Source organism: Euprymna scolopes, chromosome 5 (genome assembly GCF_053919585.1).
Source record: "Euprymna scolopes isolate OS-2025 chromosome 5, ASM5391958v1, whole genome shotgun sequence".
Lineage (NCBI taxonomy): Eukaryota > Metazoa > Mollusca > Cephalopoda > Sepiida > Sepiolidae > Euprymna > Euprymna scolopes.
In genome coordinates this window covers 79,973,274-79,999,440 of record NC_136486.1, presented here as the reverse complement: position 1 = coordinate 79,999,440, position 26,167 = coordinate 79,973,274, and the positions used below count along the sequence as shown (strand labels likewise).

Genomic DNA, 26,167 nt, shown 5'->3' with positions numbered 1-26,167 from the left:
TCTCTTGCTGAAATTAGCAGTATATCATGAACTACAGACGTTTGGACTACAACAACAGATAATGCCTCTTTTCTGAGTTTGACAGGTCATTGGCTTTCAAATAACTGGACCGTGCAGAGCTTTGCTTAGAGCTGTTCCATTCTCTGGCACACAAACAGGTAAAGAATATGTGAAGACTTGCACAATGTTCTTAGTGAGTATATAAAATCGTCAATAAAGTTTTTATTCTTGCGGGATTCAGGAACAAATATAGTTGCTAATGTCAGAGACTGTAATTTAAAATCACTATCATACATTGTAACTCGGGTTGTGAAGACAACCATTACATTTAACAGAAATACAGCCTCTCACTTTAACTGCTTTCTATTAGAAATACAGGATCAGCATAATTTGGAAAATCAAACTCATTAAAGATGTGATCACATGGTGGAATTCATCATATATGCTAAAAACAAATTAAGAACAACGAAAGGTCTTGTAATGTGTGCTATTGATAAGATTCCTACCTTAACAACTTACAAATAGGGACTATTAAAATATCCAGTTCCCGAATCCATTTGAAGAAATCACCACAGAAGCAAATCACAGAACATCAACCATATCAATGAGAATACCTACAAATTTAGTTCTGAGGTTAATTCTCTCATAAGCTGTTCAGTATTTCTGATTTTATTAATCAGAAAAGACTTTTTCATAGTATATTTGTAATACAGAAGGATTTGCACAAGAGATTCGTTCATTTCTTTTTTTCATATGAAAACTTGGGATACTATTGTTTTCTTTTTTTTTTTCAATTTTTTTGTTTGTTTTTTTAAAATAAAAACGCAATTTCGAGCAAATAAAATTTTGGTAAATGTTACCTTTAACTACAATACAACACCTAGAACTATACTTTGGTTCCTTATAGGTTTTTGGGTCTTAAGAACGAATATGACATTTAAATCTGCTGCGAATTTATAGTTTTGCTGATATAAGACATTGTCTTTTTCTATGTAATGATTTAATGTTATGGAGGCCATGCTGTTTGGTTTAACGGGTAAACCAACATAGCCACTATAACGTTATTACATAGGAAATATGTCTTTATATCAGCAAAACTATAAATTTGCAAGGGATTTTAAATGTCAAATTCATTCTTAACGCACCTGAAAAACTGAAAAAAAATACAGTTCACAGAGCTGTGTTGTAGTTAAGGGTAACATTTACTAACATTTTTTACCAACTACTTTATTTAATGTAACAAGTTTTATAACATTAATAACTAGCAGAACCCATTTCCCGGCATTGCTTGGTGGAAGCATGCCTTCCCGACCTCATAAAAAATTAAACTACGGCTTATTATGTTAAAACCGGTTTTTGGAATAGCCACCCCCCAACCTCCTCATGTTAAGAATGGCTTTTGGAATAGACACCCCATTTTATGAGGGAAAAGTGTTAGAGGATTTCCCCCCAAATTTAACCTTGACATTCGCTGTCAGCATACCCACTCGCAAAGACTATAACTCTCCCATAAAACAATTAGGAGGTGGTAGTGTCAGTAGTAGAGAGGTAGATTTGTCTCTGCCAAAGTTAAGAGATTGTCTTATTAAGCATAGTTGAAAGCCTATACAAGTCAGCATTTTAAAGAAATTTGGTGAATTGGAGCTAAGGTAAAAATTCACCTGGAAAAAAAAAAAAAAAAAAAAAAAAAGCAAAGTAAATGTCGGTGTTAATGCACTTATTGATCCGCGCTATTTTTTAAATAGTATTTTAAAGTTTAAAGTTTTATGAGGTCTTTTTTTTTTTTTTATTAAATTGTGAAGTTAAAGTACAAAATAGCTACAAAACAACCTCCCCTCCCCGTTAAGAATGGCTTTTTAAATAATGTTATTTCAGCACAGATCAATAAGTGCACTAGTACCTCAATATCTAAGTAGTGCCGATAATGAGTCCGTGAAACAGAAACAAAAAACAAATATCTAACAAATAAGTGTTTCCGTAGGCAATGTAATTGCGGGTAAATGTGTAGTTTAGTGGCATAAATTATTCGACAGACATAAATATTATAAAAAACTATGTTTATATAAAAACATTAGACCCAAAGGCGGAAATAAAATCAAATGGTCGACTATGGACCGGGGAAGTTTGCCATCTAGAAAGAGATCAGGGCAGAAGCTGCATAGGCGATCGGAGGGGTCATCGAAGAAATATTTTTGGAGAGAGGTGTATGACAAGTGGGGAATAAGGCAATTTTTTTAGGGCAGCGCATCGGCCGAGTGGCAATAGGATAGTGGAGAGGAATCATTGCACCATCAAGGCTGCTGCGGAAAAAATCAATATTTCACCCATGGAGACGGTGTTTTGTACAACATCTCACCAAAAACTAGACAAGATGAGACAACTGTGCCTCATAGAACCATCTTCGCATATAAGTAGCGGCATCCATGCAACAAACGGTAGGAATTGAGGGTGAAGAAGCTACCATTAAAGTGGGTGAGGAGGTGTGGGTGAAGCCCCCAATGCAAAATATACCACTCGCTGGGGGAGGGGGGTTGTAACGGGAACGCAGTCGAAGAACAACGTGATCGTGAATGGCGTTCCCCGGCATATCTTGAATCATGTGACCCTGCCGGTGTGCGGTGATGGCAGTGAAGAGGAGGAAGTAGAGATACACCGAAAAGCTAACGATGCACTCCAATTCGACTTAGCCCCACATTGCGGTTCGTTACAACTGGACGAGAATGTCTGTACTGAACCTGAAAACGTCAACCCCCAAGAAATTGTCCCCCAGAGTCCTCAACGTGAGAGGAGGAGGCCTGCTTGGATGAAGGATTATGAAGTGTCATTGATCTCGAAGATCAGGGAGGCGTGTGGGAGATATGCGAAAGGGGGGGGAAAAAAAAGGTACCGTTTAAGGCTAAGTTATGGTTAGAAACAAAAACAAAAAAATAAGTAATATATGACATACCGGGTGTATCTGCATCGCTCTTTGGGAAAGAAGGAAAGGAAAGGATGGTTAGCTCATTTATATACCCGAAGGGCATTTTTGAAAGGCAGGGCATGATGGGAGGAGCTATTTTTTTTTTTTTTTCATAGGATATAAAAACTAGGAAAATTCCCTGCAAGGGACACAGAAAGAAAAGAGTCGTGAACATCTCTTGAAAAGTATTTCGTGTTGCTGACGTTCAGTTTGTGTGGTGTGACATTGGTGACGAGAGGCCAGGTGTGGTCAATTGGAAAAGAAGAGGGCAGAAACGTGCTGTTGTTGAGAGAGTGACTCACTCCTTCCCGAACCCCAGAACCGAATCCTGATCGTAACCTCACACTATCATGTCCAGAAGTTATTTGCAATTTAAACTGTTTCCCAAAAATGTGGCATCTATCGTTTTTAAAATTTACCAGTATTCCTGCAGTTTTTATAGATTTATGACTTAACAGGGATATATCATTCTTGACAATGTCAGCTTCAATATATTAATCTGATACCTTTTATACCCCCTATTGTCACAGGAAATTTAACTGTTTTATTAGCTCTTACCTGCACTTCATCTCCAAAACAAAATATTCCACCAACAGTTTCCACCAACCACTTAACTCGGTCATTTCCATGCTATGTTCCAAAGAATATATTAAACCAAATTCTCCAGCAAGTGTGAAGTTTGTGAAGAAGCAGAGTCCGACACTGCCATACCCAATGTCTCTCCACAAGATTAGACATTTTTTACATTAGAACAAGAATTATTTATCAATGTTCAATAATATGAATCAACATTAAACAAATGTGTTGATATTAATTCTAGAATTGAAACTCATACAATTTCAGGCAAAATATTTAGTTGAATTAAATTTAAAACAATGCATTATCTTACATTGTCTGTCCTTAGGATGTATTTTATATATCCTGCTATGTTTTTGTTCCTTAATACTTCTGAATCTATTGAAATTTACTGTTACAACTTCTTTCTTGATAGCAACATTCTGTTGACGAAATATCAGAAAATACTTTCTCCAGCCTATTTTATGAACACGTGGTTCTTGCTAAGTTTTCATTTTTCATTCAGAACAAAAATGGTCTGGACTCCTTCTGGTAGAGTAATTCCAAATTTCTGTAATTTTTCATACAGGAATTCATATCGTACCAAAAATTCATTTATATTAACTCCAGCCACCATTTTTGTGGGAATAAACTTCCTTAAATGACATGTCATTATATTTTCATCCAGCTATTAAATTTTGTCCAACGTGTCAATTATTATATTCAACCCATTTGTTACACTGATATCTGTTATTGCCAAGTGTTGAACACAAACTATTATGTCTATATTTTGATTCTATTCTGCATATACTTCTTCATTCACCAAAATAAGTGGGTGTTTCGTGAAGGAAGACATTTTTTTTTTTTAATGTGTTGCAGTGTTTGCTAAACAAGACAATTTCATATCACACAAAAGACAGTTTCTGCTACCAATGTTAATGTACTCTTCCTGAAAACCCACTTACATAACAACAAGCAAAAGCAAGTCACATAAAATAAACTTTTTAATCTATAGATATATATGAGAGATAACTCAACTGTTTTAACTAGCAATACACATGAAAAAATTGAAATAGCTTGAAATATTTCAATATTGGTATGCATAGAAAGAGCTTGATGAGCTAAGAAAGAATGTTTTTAAATTTTTTAAATCTGATTAAAATTAAGGAGGTTATGGCTATTTTTGTGCCTCACACATTTGGATATTTTTCCCTCTTTAAGACCATATGCGTTTCGTCACATTTTTTACACTACTTTTTCAGTAAAAATGTCATATCTTTGTTAAAACACAAGACGAAGAAATGAAATTTACCATATAAGTGTATTTTTGTACAAGGAATCAGAATATGCAACTGAAAATCTCCCAAAGTTTATGGTTTCCAAATAATCTGCAGTAAATGTGCATAAATATGCAGCAATTCCTTAAAAATGCCATGTATCCATAAACAGAAAAGAAGTTGGAGAACAAAGTTGAATTGTAATGTGCTTTATGTACAAAAAACTTAAATCTAAACATAAGACCATTTAAAAATGAATATATTGCAATATTTCTTTGGTATTATTGTAGATTAACACCTTCTGTTTAACCCCACTCAACTCCTTCTGACCACCCCTCCAAAATGTGATTCTACCTTTTTAGGAAATTATGTATAAAATGCCATGAAAAACTTTAATGAAAGATAAACAAATTATTTTAGAATTGAATGTAAAATAATTTCCTATTACAGGTCATTCTAGCATTTTAGGGCAGTTAACTGTTTTTTTTCTATGGGAAAATATGCATGCTTTTTTTTTTTTTTTTTTTTTTAAGATGATTATGTGTAGTTTTAAGAGGGTTTCTATGCAATGAGAATATGGGGAGGGTTGCCATTCGGACTTTGAATTAATTGTAGGGGCTAAGGAAAATTATGTGTGAACATACTGAAAACTTGACAGAAACAAAGCTAACAAAAACAATATTAGAGGGGGGAGCGGTTAGTTTCACAAAAATTTAATGTAAAATAATTCACCATTTCCTGGCCATTCTAGCATTTTAGGACAGTTAACCAATTTATTTTCATGTGTATTTTTCTTTAAGGAAGGATCTATTTTTTGTTTGTTTGTTTTAGATGCTTGTATGTGGCTTACAAAGGTATTTTATTTGGGGGGGGGGGGGCTTGCCACTCGAACTTAGTGTTATTGTTAGGGTTAAAGAGTGTATTAGGAATACGAACCGTTACTTCATTTTTGTTTTGTTGTCCTAACTGCAAAATGCCGTTTCCATTTCAAATAAATATTTTACAGAAAGATATATATATATATACATACATATATATGTGTGTGTGTATTCGACAGGTAAATAAGTCAGAAAATGTTATATTTAGTTTTAATTTAATAAGAAACTGCGTTGCGAAATTTCAAAGAAAATTCCATAAATTTGTTGATTTCTATTTTCGAGGTTGAAGGTGTTAATTCCATAGGCCGTTTATACTACGCTGGAGCAGGTTGTAAAAATATCTTTCGCTTAATAAGTAGAAAAAAAAATAACGAAATAAAAAGCTTCCTAATTGTAGTTTGATGTGTTTTCTTTTAAAATTTCAAGAATATTGATATAGATTTTGAGGGTTTGTATTACTATACACATAGATTCGAAAAAGTTGTCAAAAAACAAATATATAACAAATAAATGTTATCAAAAGCAAGTTACTTTTCTACAGAACTGGATAATTTTTTAGTGTTTTTATTTAATGTAACATGTTTATTCAGCTTGAAAACAGTGTTTACTGATGTTTTGGAAAATTTAAAATGCGCCCGACTCTTGAAACGGTAAGTTTGTGGAAAAGAGTTAAAAATAAAAAAGTAGACAAAATACTGCTAGAAACTCGCTCAATATATGTTACCGTGACATGTGACATAGGCTGACATATTCTGTGAGTTTTTAACAGTATTTTGTATAGTTTTTTTTATTTTTAACTCCTTTTCTCAAACTTACCGTGTCAAAGAGAGTCGGGCCGGGTGCCATTTTTAATTTTCCAATACATCGGTAAACACTGTACGTTTTTCGAGCTGAATAAACATGTTACATTAAATAAAAACACTAGAAAATTATCCAGTTAGGTAGAAAAGTAACTTATCTTGCCTTTGATAACATTTATTTGTTATATATTTGTTTTTTGACAACTTTTTCGAATCTATGTATAAACGAGATTTTGATACTTATTTTGATTTTGAAAAAAAACATTTGTGGCTGTTCGCAGTAAAACATAGTTTTGAACAGCGAATTAAAACAAATTTAAAGAATAAAAGTGCATGCAATCTACAAAAGTTTATTTTGTTTTTTTAACCATGTTTTTAAATTTGACCAGAAATGTGAGAAATTGCAACAGATTCAATGAATGTCCACGTATTCAATCACCGCGGTTTTGTCAACACGGTTTTTTAACAAATAAGAAATAATATTTTTATTATGTTTGAAACAACTTTAATAGTTTATTTTGGAAGTATATTCCATAAATAAAATAAAAAACCCACTTTAAAAACAGAAATTACGATTTTTTTATATTTTATTCGCAGTTTTGTCTTAGGGGTGTCAAATTTGCAATGGCGATTTTCCCAAAGATTCTGACACTGCTACAAATTCATAATGCCGAATTGGTTGGGATTGTTGTTATTATACATTCTGAAAACCGAATAGTTCTAAACTAATGTTATTCTGATAACAAAATAGCTCTAATTAAACATATAAGAACATTTATATTCATATTTTCATGTTTTTCTTAATTCGTTCTTGAATAAAAATTAAAGAACGCGTGTTGTTTATACACTGTGCTGTGCTATGGCTGATTCTACAGGCTGGAGCTGCTGCTGCTGCTAGTAATACTAACTTCATTTGACCAAATTCGAGAAATAGAAACAATTTTTTTTTCGGGTAGGTCCTTTTAAATTATCAATTACCGCGGTCCTACTCAACATAAAATAATACTTTTAATTGATAAAGATAGTAAAAAGATTGATTTACTTACTACTGGGTGTCCGAACAATTTTTTTTTCAAAATGTTCGATACTAGTCATATTAAAGTCTTATTTTTAACACAACAAAAAAAGAAATGGTCAAAAATATTTCGGACACTTGACAGTATTAAGATTAACACCTCTACTGATTGGTTCCCAAATTTCATGACGAAATTCTTCATACAATCACGGTACGGACCTTTAGAAAACAGGGGGGCAGGGGGGGTCATTACAAAACCTTACCAAAAACGCCATTTTATGACGTTCACATTTTTATCACTTTATTTGCTTAAAACTCTTAAAATATATAATGTACATTCATATTTATTAATTCATTTGAAAGTATATTCATTTCCGAACAAAACAGTAGTAATTTGAAGACTTGAAGTGCTTTGGTTTAAAAAATATGGCTATTTTAGTAGAACTACCTTGAAATCTGTGATTATCCAAAGCGTTTTTTCGTCCATGTGTATTACTATTTTAACTCAGAGATTAACACTGGGGACAATGGTGATGCCATTGCCAAACCTTTTTCCTGTCAATATACATCAGATCCCATCACAAAGTATGTAGTTTCTACACAGGTCAGCACCTCTGTTATAGTGTCAATTCGAATGTAAGGTCGACACTTTCGTAAAGCATAAAAAATCAGCTTATCCCATACATGTCAGAGTCATGAGTGGGTACGTTTGAACCAGCTCACTACATCTAGACTCATCTGGTTGAAATGAATGGGAGCATTGTTGATTATTTCCATAAAGTGAGCTGAATTCTTGACGTATGAGAGATTTACCTATGACTATAGTGAGTATATCTACCAGGACGGCTCAGTGGATGGCATGCTGAACCTCAGACATTGACAATAGGCCTTAATGGAATATGGTCTTTATGAATCTTAGATGTAGTATAGTTATGTTAAAGTAGCTGTTTGTATTTTGCAGGTAATATGAGAGCATCGTTCTACTGAGGATCTGTAACAGCTCCCTTTTTGTTTTTAAAGTCAGATTAATGGTCACCAGATTGTATTAGATTTGCCAATTTCTTGGAATATTCTGCTCTATCCATTAGCATTGCCTTTGTCTGCTAGTAGTATTATGATGTCATTGTCACTGCATAGTGACTTGATAGCCAACACTTCTCCCTTTGAGTAGCAATACACACGGACGATAAATTGCTTTGGATAATCACTGATTTCAAGGGTGTTCTGCTAAAATCGTCATTTTAAAAGTAAAACCACTTTAAACCCTAAAAATACCACTATTTTATTCGGAAATGAATAGATTTTCAAATGAATTAATAAATAATAATTTACATTATATATTTTTAGTGTTTTAAGCAAATAAAATGATAAAAATGTGAACCTCATAAAATAGCGCTTTCGATAGTGTCTTGTAAAGACCCCCCCCCCCCAATTTGTAAACGCTTGTACCGCATTAGTACGAAAAATTTTGTAATGAAATTTTTGAACAAATCAGATTTGTTAATTTTAATACTTTTGGGTATCTGAAATATTTTTGACCATTTATTTTTTTGTAGTGTTAAAAATAAACGTCAATATGATGAGTATCGAACATTTTGAAAAAAATTTCTTCGAACACCCACTAGTAAATAAATCAATCTTTTTACTATAGTTATCAATTGAAAGTATAGTTGTACGTTATGCAAGACTGTGGTAATTGATAACAATTTAAAAGGACCTACAAAAAAAAAAAAAAAAAAAAAAAAAAAAAGTTTCTATTTATCAAGTTTTGAATACTGCCTTCAACCAAAGCTATTAATTTTTTTAGATGCCTGAGCAAACTTTATATAATTTCTCAACCTTCCTTTTTCTTCACTCAAGAACATCCTTTTAAAGTCTCACAATGTAAGACTATGCATAGTGCATTTTAACCTCCAAAAGCATATTAGTGGCAGACAATCATGTCCAGAAGTTGTTATTTGCAAATTAATCTGTCTTCCCAAAAATGTGGCAGCTATTGTTTTTAAAATTTATTCCTGCAGTTTTTATAGATTTATGACTTAACACAGGTATATCATTTTTGACAATGTCAGCTTCAATATATTAATCTGATACCTCTTATAGGGGGCATTGTCACAAGAAATTTAACTGTTTTATTAACTCTTACCTGCACTTCAGCAGCAGCTGTAGTATAAGTAATAGAGTTGTAAACAACGCATTTTTAATTTTATTCAAAAACGAATTAAGAAAATATGAATTAGTCATCCTATTAAATAATTAAGCCCTATCCATGTTCCACCATTACTGATCATGTTGTCTCACCATCTACCTAAGCCTTACTGTAAAGTGGCCTCCGGACCTTGATAAGTGATCTAATCAAAGTAAAAAAAAGCAACTACTTATTGTAAAGTGTTAAGCTTAAAAAATTTGATGTTAGTAAAATACATCTTAACTAACAGAACATTTTCTATGCAGATTTAATTGTTCTCCTGCAGTTTTTTTTCTTCAGTAACTTGCCATCAGTTATTTTTATAGGCTTCTGCTATAATAAATACATTTGGGACATCACAAATCCTACTATTAGTGTCAATAAACAATTGCTATAAATAGTCCTCATAAATCATAAAATTTAATTAATTTCATTCATCATTTTCAATATTCTCATAATATTTATCATTCTATCCACCTTATTAACTCTAATGGCTTTTAGCTTGAATTAGTGATGATTACTTAACAAATTAAAAAAGAAAATTATTTGAAATAGACATTTCTTATTTCTTCTGATAAATGTTGAGTCCATCTATGCAATATGTGACAAACGCCATTGAAAATGCTCATTCCTACTTTTGGTTGGAATTTAAAAATTGATTATTGCACTAGATGGAATTATAACATTAATAACTTGGCCAATTTAAAAGTTAGCATCATAATGTGCAGCAACCGATTGTCCTTGGTGTGCGAGTAAGTAAAAATATTCTGAGATGGTTTTTCATCACGATTGTTGGAATTATTAAAATATTCATTGAGCAACTTCATTTGTTTGCTGATTTAGAGGTGGAACATTTTATTTTGTTTGCTGATTTAGAGGTGGAACATTTTATTTTGTTTGCTGATTTAGAGGTGGAACATTTTATTTTGTTTGCTGATTTAGAGGTGGAACATTTTATTTTCTCAAGTAATCACAGAGAGCAACTTCCGGCTTAACTTTATTTTCACTGGTGTTGATCTTGACAACCTTGAAATATCTTAGTTTTTCAGTGCTTTTAAGCCATTTCATGAAACTAACTGGTTAATGGACTTTACAGAACTACTATACTATATAAAGTTGGTGGTTCTGTTGTTCAGATTCTTTTGCCTCATTTTGTACTAGCAGGTATATCTGGCATTGCCCGGGTCCACAAATAATAAAAAGAAGAAATGAAGTTCCCTTTGGACACACCTGCTATACTAAGGATGCTGAGCACTTTCATTACTATTTTTTTTATTTTATTTTTTTTTTTATTGGTGTTGATTTTCACAACCTTGAAATATCTCAGTTTTTCAGAAATTTTAAGAAACTAACTTTACTGAATCACCATGCTGGATTCAAAATCCAGAGTACTGACAACTCATTGCCAAGTGCAATGCAGGTATTTTTACTGTTGAAAATCAGAATGTATCACTTACACTATCTAACATCAACTTCAATAACTATGCAATGCTGCATAATCACCTTAAAAACACAATTATACATATCCTATTGTTGGAGACATTAAATACCTGCTTTTCAAACATAAGTGTGTTCTTCTGCACCAGCTTGATCTCTTCTTTCAATTCTACCTTACCAATGGCGTCCCTCCAGAGTAATAGAAAACTGCTAATGTCATTCCCCTATTTAAAAAGAGCAACTGAACATGATCTATCAACTATTGTGGAATTATTCTATGTCAGAGATGCATCCTGGAACTTCTTGAACTCTTATAACTTCATACTCCACAAGTAGTCATCAGTTTATCAAGTTTCTTGAGGACATCATTTAGATCACTGATAACTGCTAATGCATGGAGGTCATTTACCTAGACTTTACTAAAACTTAATTCGGTGCCACACAAATAGTTTATCACAAAACTAATCGGTGTAAAGAATCATCTTTTTAACTGGTTGCAATTCTGCATTATCAATCAAAAATGTAGTCAAAATTCTAGGAATTTGAGGAATCTGTTCTTGGTGTTCTGTTTGTTGCATATATTGATGTCATATCAACATACTGAAATATGCAGATGTCACCAAATGTTTACATTCAAATGAAAAGGACAGACACTGAACTTTATAAATCTTTCCTGCAATCACACCTGAATACAATGCAGATCACAGACTAATAACTGAAGCTAAATGCTGGAGACAAATGTACCACCATGCATTTTGGGGGAAAAAAATCAAACATCCACATACTCCTTCCATAACACTAATATCATTAAGTTTCTATAACATGAAGTGGGCATTATTGTCAACAGTGATTTATCTATGTCAAAACATCTCTAAAATTATCAAAAATGTTGTCTTAGTACCATTTAGCAAGACCTTTAAAACTGTATATAGCTGTGGTGCAACTACACTTAAAATTTTTATCATCAGTCTGGAAAACCCATCTCGTTCAAAACATTGACCGCTTGGAAACTCCATCAGACACTCATCATACTCTGCAACTTTTCTACCCTAGGTTTGGGTTCATCAAAGCTCTGACATTTACTGACTTAGTAAACACCTACAAAATTAATAACTATTTTACCAATAACCCATAGTACCTTTTTGATTTTCATGCCTCTAAAACATGCCTACAAAGAAAATAATGCAGTTCCAATGACATTTTTTCACTCAAAATTGCTGAAGCAAACTGCCTGGACAAATTGTTGGCTGAAGAGACACAGCATCACACATAATTGCCCTTCCTCTCCATACAGTTGCACTTTTGCTAAGTTGTAGTGCACCTGAGCATCATACAAAATGATTTCATTATTATTATAACAAAGCAAAATAATGAATACAAACATCATTTTCTTTTCTAAGTACATATTCTAAGATCTTGCTTTGCTTGGTTATGATGGAAGGAGCATCAAACTTGTCATTTTAGGCCTCAGAAAATTGTTTGGAAAGCACATACTATTAAAAATAGTATGTGCATTGACCTCGATAAGGGAGATGGACCAGATTTATATGTTATGATGTATTTATTCCATGCTAACCCATATTGTTAGTTACTGGCAATTATCATTTCCTATTTTTTTCTTTTCATCAGTAAAACATTCAAAATAATTATTTCAGTTCCAAATCCCTGAATTTTGAGTTGTTTATTTTTTTTTTTTATTAAATTTTTCTTTTTATCAGTAAGAGCATAAATTATGCTGAACCATTATCAGGCAATAATTTTTGGCAAAGATTTTTTTCCCATTTTCGCCAATAATGAATACACGGTTGCCCGTTTGCAATAATTTAATTTTTTTTTTTTCCATTTTTTTTCAAAAAATTTAATAATACAACCCTGAAACCATACGATGTAACATGACCCTCAACACCCAAGATTGAATAGGTATTCATTTACTTATATGTATTATTAACTTTATATGCGACTACAACCTCAGAATAAGATAAAACAAACAAAATAAAAAAATAATTATAGTGAAAAATTGAAATGTAAAATCATAACTTACTTCATATACATTTGGATGCCACATTCTGGATTTAAATTGTACACTTGGAGGTGAATATGGATAATCCGATGGAAATTTCATGTGAGCCTGGAAAAATAATATTATGAATGATTTTTAATATATCAATTACTTGGTTTAAGAATACACATTAACATTGCTGATTACTTGCTGAATCCTTTTTGTATGAAGGGCCATGTTACAAATCAGCCCATAACAATCATGTTTAGACCATTAAAATCAGTATTCACTAAAGTTTTAACAAAATTCCAGAAAAATAATTACAAGAGACATGCAACAAATTTTCTAAGTGCCGTTATTCAATCATATTGATCAGTGTTGAAACACAAATAGGTATATTAGTAGTTGTAATGTTTATATTACAACTAATAATATATAATCTAGGATTCTGCATGTTTGTAGCGAGAAAAAAAAAAGTCACTCGATTGTTCAAGTGTTTCCAATTGTTTCTATTCACAGGATACAGTTATTTGATTTTAGTAAAATGCCATCATAAGTCAAACATATTTAAAACTTAAATTCAATAATCTTGCTATCATTATTGATAGCATGTGACAATTAGTAAATAAAGTTTGGTTTGTAGTATGCATATAAACTTTAAGATGTCATTTTTGCTAACCAAAAGTAGAAATAAAATGATTTCTTGTAATGATCCTGTTAAATAGTTTTGTAGAAAGCGAGCCGAGTATAGTTTTTAGTACAATCTTATTTTTTTTGGAAGTTTTTCAAATAAACTTTTGTTGTTATTTATTTTTCTATTGCTTTTTAAATAATGATGTACATAAAAATAAATCCTGACTTGCCAATACCAAAGATCAATGCTTGTTACTGCTATATCGATCTTTAATAAATCAGAATTTTTTTTTAAATGTGTCGCTATTTAGAAAACAAATAACAAAAGTATTTCTCTTTTAATTTCAAAAGGAGATCAATGATGTCTTTAGTATTGACAAATGAGAATTTTTAGTGAGTCATTTAATCAATATAATAACAACATGGAGACTAGATTTAAATCTCCAAGAGTGAAAGGCAACCAATATCTAAATCCGTGTTGATCGGTTTGCAACTCCACAGGAGACTTTCTCCATTTACAATCTCCTATTGAAATTTTAGTGGTTTGGCTTCAAGCTAGCAATCTGTCCCTGTAAAAGATTCTAAGTACAATAAATTTAAGGCCACCCAAACATAGGCTGTGTCCACCTAGTGATCATGTGACAGATGCTGATGAAAGTCTCACTGAGGAAGTCATCATCTCAAAAGCCAGAATTCTTTCTGCAAAAGCAATCACATGCATTGGTTAGTGGAATGTGAGAACTCTGTACCAATGATACAAACTTGTACAATTCTTTAAAGAAATGGAAAATTACAATGATTTACGTGAAGTTTGATGGACTGATTTTGGTGTTTTTACATGGAAACAAGACTATCTTATTCTCAAATTGACAAGATTAGATTAATCAAGGTGCAGTTACAATTATCATGAACAAAGCTTTTAAGAGTGCCTGTGAGGAATGAATACTTAATAACAGCAAAGTTAATCACTTCTCATGCAAGGGTTACTATCATTCAATGTTATGCTACCACTAATGATCAAGATAACAATGGAAAGGATAGTTTCTACCAATAATTTCAAGATGTAATCGAAAAAAATCCCAAAGCATGATATTCTCCTCATCATGGGTGACACATACACACAGATTGAAATCCAAACATTTACTTGGTCCTCACGCTTTTAAAAACAGCACAGATAATGGGGACATGTTCATCCATTTTTATGATATGAACAACATGAAAGTTGGCTGATCACATTCATCATAAGTGTATCCACAAAATTACTTAGGTTTCAAATGACAAAGGCAAAAACAAACAGATCACATCACCATTGGTCTGAAATAGAGAACACCCTACTTGCTAGATGTAAGGGTTTATTGAAGTGTTTATATTTGTAATGATCACTGTCAAAATCAAAGTAAAGAAATAGGAAACTAGAGCACTCAGATGTTTTAACAACTCCAAATTGAAAAGCAATGACATTGAAGGTAATTTTAAGACTTTTCTGAAAAACAAATTCGCTATTCTATCAGATGCTACACTATGCAGAGTTAACTGGTGGGAGGAAATGAAGAATACCATGTCAGCTGAAACTCTAGGCTATAAGAGTCACTCAAAGAAGCTTAGATCAGTGACAACACTTGAACCATGTACCAAATTGCTAAGATCACAGGCAGTTCCAGAGTAACACCAGGCCCTATAAAAGCAAAAGATGAAACATTGCTCTCAAAAGCAAAAAGAGAAGACAAGTTAGTCAGATGTACTGAATTACATAAATGTACATGATCCTCGCCCTAAAGTTATGTAATCGACTGATGTCATGAAATCGTTTGAAGATATGACCAGAAGTCCTGTTGTACAGAATTGCAGAGGGAAATTACGACAATTGTTAAAAAGTAACTGTATTTTCTATCTTATTTTCCATCTGAACATGTGCAATTAAAAAGAGGAAATACAGTAAAGTAAAAGATATTTATACTTTTTAAAAGTTTAAAAATTTCACATTTTAATAAATAAAATTAAATATTTAATTCAAAAATGAATATTTATTTTTCAGATAGATCTTTAAATTTTTTTTGATTATCATATTTTATCTTAAAAATTAATACAGTTAACTCTTCAGGACAATATGCCTTGTTTGATGTAAATAAAAGAAAAAAATGTTTTAGTTTAAAGCCGAAAAGTTCTCGCGTGCCATTGATGTATCAAATAACATTTTGATCTGTTTGTTTAAAATGTACGTTTATTAACAACTGACTTCTACACAAACCATATAAGTTCTTCCATTATCATGCATTTAATAGTATTTTAGTGAAAAAGAAAAAAATCTTGGACATACACAGTGAAAACGTGTGTAAATGAAAGTTATGCTAGAAAGACAAACAGTCTTTATAAACAAGTAGTAGCTTTAAAAAAACAAAAAGCTCAATTTCTTAAAGATGGGGACATTTTTTTTTTTCGGTTTTCACTTTGTCGTTTCTCACATACGATGTAACTTGCTATGACTTTTTATTATTTCAGTACTCATGTAGAAAAGGTACCATGCTGAAATAACACTATTCAGAAACCTATTCTTAACATAGGGAGGCAAGGGTGTTTTATAACTATTCTGTACTTTCAGCTAACAATTTAATACACAAATGCTATTGTAAAACTTGAATTTAACTTCAAAATACTATAAAAATAGCACAGCATCTTCTCTGCATAAGCACTATCATATCTTTTAAAACATGGTTTTAGTAAATAAAAACTAAGTAGGTATCCCAAACTAGCCTAGTTTAGGATGCGAAAACTGGTAAATAAAATTAAATTTCTCTTAACTTCAAATTGCGATATCTCGTTTATTTTTTTGGTTATTTTGATAAAGTTTTGATTTAAATAAAATTTAATCTTTTTGCTTTGTAGATATATAATTCCTTTTTCTTGTGTCTAATAGTTTTTTTTCTAGGTTACTTCAAGTTACGTCACTGATTTTGGTGAACGCTGCTTTATTTTTGACACAAAAAAATGTTGGTGTTTTTCAAATTTGGTGCGCACAATATTGTGAGTTTAAGTAAAAAAAAAATAGTACCATTTTAAAGAAAAAATGTCACTCATCAATATGGTGAGCTTAAAAAAGGGTTTTAAGTTGTTTTTCACAAAAAAAATCCAACTTGAAAACTTCAGGTGAAAGAAATATGAAAGAAATTCAATTGAAAAAATTCCAAAAATGGCACTATTTTGTAGCACTCTTTAATAATCTGTTGATGTCATTACTACGCTCATAAATCAAGGAGTGCCACTAATAAAAGTGAGTGTACCTACACATCGAGATTTACAACTTAATGCCAAGTGACTAAAGTACCAAGTATCATCACGAAAATCAACTGTCAGCATGAACAGATATATCAAAGTTCTTAAGTGAGTTTGTTTTTGTTTATTTAAGTCATAGAAAGTTATTGTTTAAAATAATATTTTTAGTGCGCCAATAAAAGAAATGAAAATTTACAATTTAAAAAATAATGTGAGTTTTATTTTCTATATCTCAAACTTTCATATGTTCTTTGCTTTATTTTTTGGTTGGATAATAATAAAAAAACAACAAAACTAACGACTTCGACTCAAAAAGCAAGCGACAAACTTTTTTTTTGCCTGATATAATAAAGAAAAAAATGTTTGAATTAAAAAATTTGGAAGATAAACCAATGATTTTTTTTTTTTTTTTTACTTATCGAGTACTCATTTTTTTTTTTTTTTTTTTTTTACTGAAGATATCTAAATAATAATAATAATAATAATAATAATTAGACAGTTCGATAAAAAATTTCATTGTGATGCTTGTCAATTTTTACCTTGTTTCCACCTTAACATTTTTCTTTAAAATGACTATCTTTTTAGGTTTTCGGGTATGCTGAAAACAAATATCCCATTTAAATTTTCCGCAAGTAAGTAGCTTTTCGGATATTAAGCAATGTCATTTCTTACGTTATTGCTCGTGGCCAGCTTGATATGAACTTTTGTGCATAGCTTCTCGGAGTTGCGCTTGTGTGTACCAAGATGGCCACCAGCAATAATATAAGAAATTACATTGCTTAATATCCTGAAAACTACTTATTTGCAGAAAATGTAAATGACATTCGTTTTCAGCATACCCTAAAACCTATAAGAGTATTCATTTTAAATGTTAAGGTGGAAACAAAGTAAAAAATTGAAGTTTTATTTTGTATTTATTTATTTATTTTTTTTTTTTAGATAATTGAATTTTCAGTAAAACAATGACAAAAATTACCATTAACTAGTGATTATATAGTTGTTGCTTATCAGAATACCTGGTATCCTGATACTGTGAAAGTTACATTGAGGATTCATATAGACTACGATTTATGGTTTCATCTCAGAAAATAGGTGTATATTTTGGGCCAGATAGAGAGGATTTACAATACTAAAAATTGGATTGGTCCCAATATGCATAAGTTCTGGTCAACTATGGGAATTTCCATCATCTACAGAAATCCAAAATCTATATGAAAAATTTTTTGAGGTTTATTTCTGACATTAATTCATATCTATTCAATTTTTTTTTTTCTGTGAGGGGAGTAGTAAATACTAGCCATGAATGCTCTTTAGGCATTCAATGGCTACGCCAAAAATTAATCCCTCCTTTGGTGGGGGGAGGGGCAGGAAAATGTCTGTTCTCTATAAAGCTATATTTAAATACCACTATAATACTTAGATTTGTTCATGAATAGACACCCACTGTATGATACAATGCACCAGTTTGAAAAAAAATTGAAATTTGTACATCTGAATTTATAATTCATGGCTTATGGTAAAGAGATACATCAAATTTGACTGCATAATCAGAAAGAGCACACAATTTTACATAGTGCCAAGTTTCATGAGAATAGCTTGGAAAATAAATAAATGGTGGCAATATATAATGGTGGCAATTGAATTTCTTGAAATGTTGAGGTCCGTAATTTAGCCTACTTTTTCTAAAGAAAAATGTCCATGAAAAAAAAAAAAAGCATAAATTTTGGCAGTTAAAATTCTTATAACTTTTGAACTACTGATGGTATTTGCATAATTCGAACGGTTTTAAGCATCTTTTACATAGCTCTTCTCATGCAAGTTGATAAAATAATTATCTAAACAGAAAAAAAAAAAATCAACTTGTAATGCTACAACATTTTTTAATTTGGATAAATGTGAATAATAAATAACAGAACTTCAAATATTATAAAAGGCAATGCATGAAAGTTGAAACGTACATGAAACATTTTTACCTTGAAAACGAAATTTATGAAAAACAGAAGTTATTTAAAAAATTTTTCCATGTCAGAGTTTGATGTAAAATATCTATATGTTTGTATATTTGTATATCCAGGATTCACTACTAAACTAATTAATTGATCCTTATGAATTTAGGACTATTTAATTTTATGCAAAGAGGGTAAAAAAAAGAAATATTTATGAAAATTTTTATACTTAATATTTGTGAAAATGTAACAATAGATATTTAACATCAATATTCTCTAAATTTTAGTATCTTTTGAATATTTTACAAAATTTTTTTAAGGGATATAATATGAGTACAATCTCTTATTTACAAGTTCAAGTATATCAGATACAAATTAAAATTTTCCTGACAATGTACCACAATTTCAGGAGTTTAATTTGCTTAAAAGTGAAGCATAAGTTATTAAAATCAAGGTTCAAGACAACATCAGCAAAAGTATCCTTTTCCTGTAAGACATTGCTCCAGTCGACAATGTCCATGTCGCCAAATCAGAAACATGAACATGTGGCTATAAAATTCACCCCTATCATCCTACTCTCATGACCTTACATCCTCTGATTTTCATCTCTTCTCAGCCATGAAGTTGCTTTTGAAAGGAAATCGTTTTCCAGCCCTGATTTCTGATGTCACATAAGTCACAGGAGCTGCATTAAACGATGGGTGAAATGTGTAATTTAAGGTAACCACCTATGTAGAGAAAGACTAATAACTGTGCCAAGTTTTGTTGCTCTACTGTTATAAGAAATGGGTCAGGAGCATTACTTATTAAACACCTTTTATGTTATTCTTTTAATACCATTTTTTTATACTGAGGAAAAAAAAACTTTGAGAGAGGTTTACCACAATGTGACAAAATTCTCATTAACCATTACACTTTGCCAGATTTTAACTAATATATCTATGGGAAATGAAAAACTTAAATTATATATTCAACAACATTTCCTCTTTATTTTAAGACCTTCAAAATGATTGATTTGAATAAATAAAAAGTTCAATGTTTGAAAATATTTGATGTTTGTAAAATGAAAAGGATATTCTTGCTCTTTTTTTTTTCAAATGAACCACAGCTATTAGAATTCAAAACATGGATGGCATGGAACGAGGTTTTTTTTTTGGTTTTTTTATTTTTTAATCATAGGTGTAAGAATTCAAAATATTGGATGTATTTATGAAATGAAAAGCATTTTTTATGTAGAGTAATATAGAAAACCTGGATCCAATGAAGTTTTGCTCATACACATGAACAAAATTTAAATTGCTTAAAATATCTCAATAATGACTTATGTAGAAAGAGTTTGATGATATAAGAAAGAATCTTTTTACATTTTTTAAAATTAACTAAAAATTAGGAAATTAAGACTTTTTGTGCCTCATGTTTGGATATTTTCCCCTCTTTATGACCATATGCGTTTTGTCAAATTGTTTACACTTTTATCAATAAAAAGTTTATAGACTTGTTAAAAAAAATATTAAGCAATGAAATATGCTAAATAAGTATATTTTTTATGCAAGGAATCATAATGTCATTAAAAATCTCCAGAAAACAATGCTGTAATTCATTATAAAAAAAATATATCCATTATAAAGAAAAAAAAAAAATGTTAGAAAAAAAAAAAGTTGAATTTTCATGCATTTTTATGTACAAGAAACTGAAATCTAATACTGCTTCAAAATGAATTTCAAGATTTCTTTGGTATTATTGTAGATTGACACCTTTAGTCAAATTCATCTGCCTGAGTATGGCACACAGTTCCTGGTCCTATTGTATCCCAGCCCTATGACTAAGTCATAGGGCTGGGATACAACAGCTAGTCAATGTATGAGTTCCCGCTACCCTCTGCTAATAGAAAACCTCCAAAATGCTAACTCTCCATTTTGTCTTCAGCCTCCCCCAAATTGTATTTATCTTGGTAAAACACCACTCATTCTCCAACTAGATTTTCTTTTCTCTCCCAATTCAATCTTTCTTACTCCCACTTAGAGAACGACCTGCTCATTTTGGGTTCTGAACAAACGGGAAAACATTGGCAGTCCTATTGTTTTGAAAACTTGAGGCCTTAATAAAACGTTTTTGCTTTTTGTTCTACCCACACTTTTTTATATCAATGAATTCTTTTTATATAAATGTTTATAAAAAAACAAACAATTTCTAACAATTTTTGGTTATCGTAAGTAAGATGGCCCCTAGTATAAATGTGATATTGTGGCAAGTAGGAGACAGTTTTATCACTTTGGACCAAGGATGATCAATGATACATATTCCCCCTGCCATACACTTTTGGTGGCCTTGCGGCTAATTTCTTTTTAATAAATTCGTTATTTGCAGGAAATATAAAAAATTCATCAAGTGTAGTACCTGTTCTCAGAATCCTAGCAACAAAATTATTGTGTCATAAGAAAATATGAAGATGCAAATAAGAGAATATTAATTTATTAGAAACTGTTTATGAAATAAATATACAAATTAAAATAAGTAAAACATAAATACGAGTCAAACTTTTGGATGGGTGACAATGTTTAATGTAACAAAAAGTAAAAGCACAGGTATATTAATATTTGATGTTCTAAAATAACAAATCTGGTTCAAACAAATAATGAGAAAAGAAGAGTGTTTACAGGTCTTGAGGAAGCACCCTGCTTTGACAAGGTTTTGCAATTGACCTTCACTCCTGACCTAAAATGAAAGACTTACATCAAATCTGTTGCTAAGGTCGCTGGAAAAATGGTTGCATCATTATTTCACTCCAGATGCAATTCTCTACCTGTATGGAGTACTGTTGTCATATCTTGGGGAAGTTGTTCAAAGTACACTTTCTTGCTTTGACAGCATTCACAACCAGCTTTGAAACCTAGTGGATGATGCCCTTTTTTCCTCCTTGCAACTTCTTTCTCACAGAAAAGATGTTGTTAGCCTATCTCTGCTCTATCATTTTCATGACAAGTTCTCGATGGAGCTTTAATCTATGGTCCCCACCCCACAAACATTCACAACACTTGCCTAGCTAAAACCACTGTCAACAATTTCCTCTACTCTCTGTCTGTGCCTAAATCTAAGTTCCTCAAACAAAATTTCTTAAAACTGCTTACCCGTGGAATTCTGTATTTTCCGGCAGCATGGTTATCTTCAAATCTAATATATCAAACAATGTATATGTTGAACCGTCTCCTTAAATAATCAAGTTTACCCAATTTCGACCACTACCAATTACTATGCAATTGACCACCTTGCACTCATTAACACTTACCTTCAAGTGACATTCAGGCCTTGATAAGTGGTGACTCCCTTGTCAAAAAAAAAAAAAAGTGCAAATTGATCTACCACTAACAGAAGTCTTAGTTTTGCTTTACATGCGTTTGAATAGTTGTGATCAAAAACAAAAAATACTTGCAATGCAGATAACTCATCTTAAAAGCAAGGCTAGTAATTCATGGTGGTCAGACCAAACTGGGTATGTAATATTATACAGGGAATCGACACATGGCCACAGTCGCAAGAGTAAATGAAGAATAGAAAAGAACTTCAACTTGCTTTTTCTTTGTAACGACATTTTTTCATTGTTATGGCCATGACGTCACTCGTGATCATCTTCTTGAGTGTCATTAACGCATCTCACATTATCTGGAATGTTATTTTTCGTCTCTAATGTGATCTCCTTTTTAAAGTCTTTATTTTCCCTATCGGTGACATCATTTCACATGCATTTGCATACATGTGTCCGCGCTATTTTACAGGAAAAATTAAATCCAAGTCATAAGATTTTAAACAAGACAACTGTTCTGTCTTCAGACCGGGCTCTTTTTTAACAAGGGACATACGCTTTAAGAGCTCCGGTGCCTCATGCCCATTCATCTCTGTGCAAGTTTTTTCTTATATAGTTTTCTTTCTTATTTCTTCCTTTCTTGATCTTTCTTTATCGAAAAAAAACTTAACCGTTTAGGCATTCAAAAAAGATATAAGGTAAAGGAAAAGACTCCATGTCGCCATCCTTCGAGAACTCATCTTAGTCTTGTTTTGGGATTCTGTCCTTCCTCCTTTTTAACCGCGGAATTTGAAACAATACGCACGGACTTTACTCGACTCCATGAATTGGGCTTCCCCCGTTCTAAACTATGAGGTACGTTCAGAACATCCCATTAATCCTTTACCTGCCTATTCCTTCTTTGAAAAACTTGAAACCCTATTTCCGTTTAATTAATCTAGTGTGTGACTTCTATATTCAATTTGGAGAAATTCTAATTTATTCTCTCCTTCGCTCGCACAGAACATATCTTTTCTCAGACTTCTATTCCTATTTTTATTTCGTGGGCGCTTGTGTAGTTTATGCGCCGTACTAGAATAACAACTTTTGTAGAAAAAGACATTTTCTAACCACTCCATACTTTCACCTAACGATTTAATTAAAAAAAAATTAAAAAAAAAAAAAAAAAGACATTTTTTAGCCGCTCCAGACTTTCACCTAACACTTTTCTAACTGTTACGGACTTTCACCTAACAGTTGATTGAAAAAGATAAGATATCCCAGAATCTGTTAATTTGGAAGCCTGTCCAAAAACATAATTATTTTCATGTATTATTTCCTTTTGTTTAATTATGTTTTCTCCTTTTAACTATTTGTTTTGTTTTAGATTTTTTTACCTAATTAATAAAGCGTTTTCAATGTAATAGTTGTTTTCGTCATGTTAATTTGAGTTTATCTGTCTGCCCAACGCACACTTTCTGAAGTTTGACTGCTGGACAGTATTGTAGGTACCTGAAAGCAAGATTCTGAGGAATAACTGCCGCGAGTTCCATAACAACAACCTTATGATATTACATGTGATCTTTTTAAAGATTCATAATGAAAAGATATCACTTGGACGATTTAAGTAGAACCTAATTGATTATTTTCTTTAAATTAAGCAATCAAAAGAACAGTCATCTTTTTTGAAAAATAAAACTATTGAGCTTAATTTCAAACAGGCAAATGTTTATCAAAGTAATCAGTCTATAATGTTTATATAGATGAACATCTATATATATATAAAACGAAAATGTATGTTTGTGTGTCTGCTAAAAACTTTCAACAGACAACGAAAATTCACAAACTCGATATCATATTGAAGCCCCATCCTTCACTCAAAAATATTGAAAAATTGGCCAAAAACGATCATTTTTTCACCCCGAAATAGACAATTTTCGACAGGGGGGGAGGGGGGGGTCAACAAAAACACTCTTCTCGTGACGACAAACAGTTCTACGCATGCGCCAGATGACGTCATGACCTGATTTACTTTAAATAGTTGAAGAACTGACTAAATTTCATGTACTTCGCGTTAGGTCAGTTGATTAGCGCGTTGGTTCATTATCTAAACGTTTTGGGTTCGAATCATGGTGTGAGATGTCTTTTTTTTTTTTTTCGATTTTTTAAATTTAAATATTGAACCAGTGTTATTTAAGCCATTTTTCACGTAACGTTCATTTTTCTGAGTTTTTTTTTTTTTTTTTTTTTTACTTCGCTTATCCACCTCCGACCACATACCCAAAAACACCCAGGTACCCACCAATTTTTTTTTATTTTAATATCGAAACAGGCTTACTTAAGCTATTTTTCACGTGTTCGTTTTTCTGTTTTCATCATTCGTTTGCCTTACGTTAATTTTTTTTTTATGTTTTGATTACCCCCCCCCCCCCGCTTAATTAAAACGTTTTCTTTTTTTACTTCGCTTATAAAAAACAAATCTATGTCGTCGTCGTAACGCTTGACGACTTCCAGGCGCGCACCTGTCAATTTGGTTCTTAAATAAATTCAAACATCTTTCACTAACTCATTCTGGCTGGCTGATTTTATTTTCAAACTTCGCCTCAGGGCTTCGGGTTTGATCCTACCCCCCACCCCGGTTTCTTTTTTATGTAACACCGCACACACCTACAAGTACCCGGGCAACGCCAGGTACCCTCTCTAGTCTATATATATAAAAGCGAAAATGTGTGTTTGTATGTATGTGTGTTTGTGTGTCCGCTAAAAACTATCGACATACAGAACAAAAATTGTTAAACTTGGTATCATATTAAAGCTCCATCCTTCGCCCGAAAAATATAAAAAAATTGGCCAAAAACATTGATTTTTGCACCCTGAAATCGACAATTTTCTACAAGAGAAGGGGGGGGGTCAACAAAAACCATCCTCTCATGAGCTCGGTTCTACGCATGCGTCAGATGACGTCATGACCTGATTTAGTTTTAATAGTTGAAGAACTGACTAAATTTCATGTACGTCGTGTTAACTCAGTTGGTTAGCGCATTGGTTCATTATCTAAACGTTTTGGGTTCGAATCGTGGTGTGAGATTTTTTTTTTTTTTTTTTTTTTTTTTTTTTTTTTTTGATTTTTAAATTTAAATATTGAACCGGTGTTATTTAAGCCATTTTTCACGTAACGTTCGTTTTTCTGTTTTTTTTTTTTGTTTTTTTTTTTTGTTTTTTTTTTTACTTCACTTATTCTTAGGTTTTCATTAACACCCCCGACGGACCACACACACCCAAAAACACTCGGGTACCTACCGATTTTTTAAATTTTAATATCAAAACAGGCTTATTTAAGACATTTTTCACATTTTTTTTTTTTTTATTTTTAGTTTTAACGTTCGTTTTTCTTTTTTCTTTTTGTGATTTTTACATTTAACATCATTCGTTTGCCTTACGTTAGTTTTTTTTGTGTTTTTTTTTCAATGTTTGGATCCCCCCCCCCCCCCCGGGTACCCCTCACTTAAGTTTTAACGTTCATTTTTATGTTTTCTTTTTTATTTCATTTCGCTTATTCTTAGCTTTTCATTAACAACCACACACATCTCCAAACACTCGGGCAACGCCGGGTACCCCCGCCCCCGCTAGTCTATATCTATATATATAAAAGCAAAAATGTGTGTGTTTGTATGTCTCGCAAAAACTTTCGACAGAAGCCATGGATTTTCACAAGATAGGTATCATTTTCAATCTAAAACCTTCGTCCAACAAATATCGAAAAATTGGCCAAAAACATTCATTCCTTCACCCTCAACCAGAACCTTTTCTACCATGATGGGTGGAAAAAAAATTGTATCTTCATGACAAGATGGCTTCTACGCATGCGCAAATGACGTCTAAACTTGAATTAGTTTAAATATTAAAAAGAACAACCCAATTTTGTCAACG

At 31.9% G+C, this 26,167-nt stretch overlaps 1 protein-coding gene across 3 annotated transcripts in view; it reads right to left on the bottom strand.

Annotated features, from left to right (window-relative positions):
• LOC145276880 (ubiquitin-conjugating enzyme E2 R2-like) overlaps positions 1-26,167 on the bottom strand; it is a 168,986-nt gene that overhangs the window by 101,555 nt on the left and 41,264 nt on the right. For all 3 annotated transcript variants that reach the window (XM_080128305.1, XM_080128302.1, XM_080128304.1), the window contains exon 2: positions 13,151-13,237. In XM_080128305.1, the coding sequence (XP_079984431.1) occupies positions 13,151-13,237 (87 nt within the window). The remainder of the gene's footprint in view (positions 1-13,150; positions 13,238-26,167) is intronic.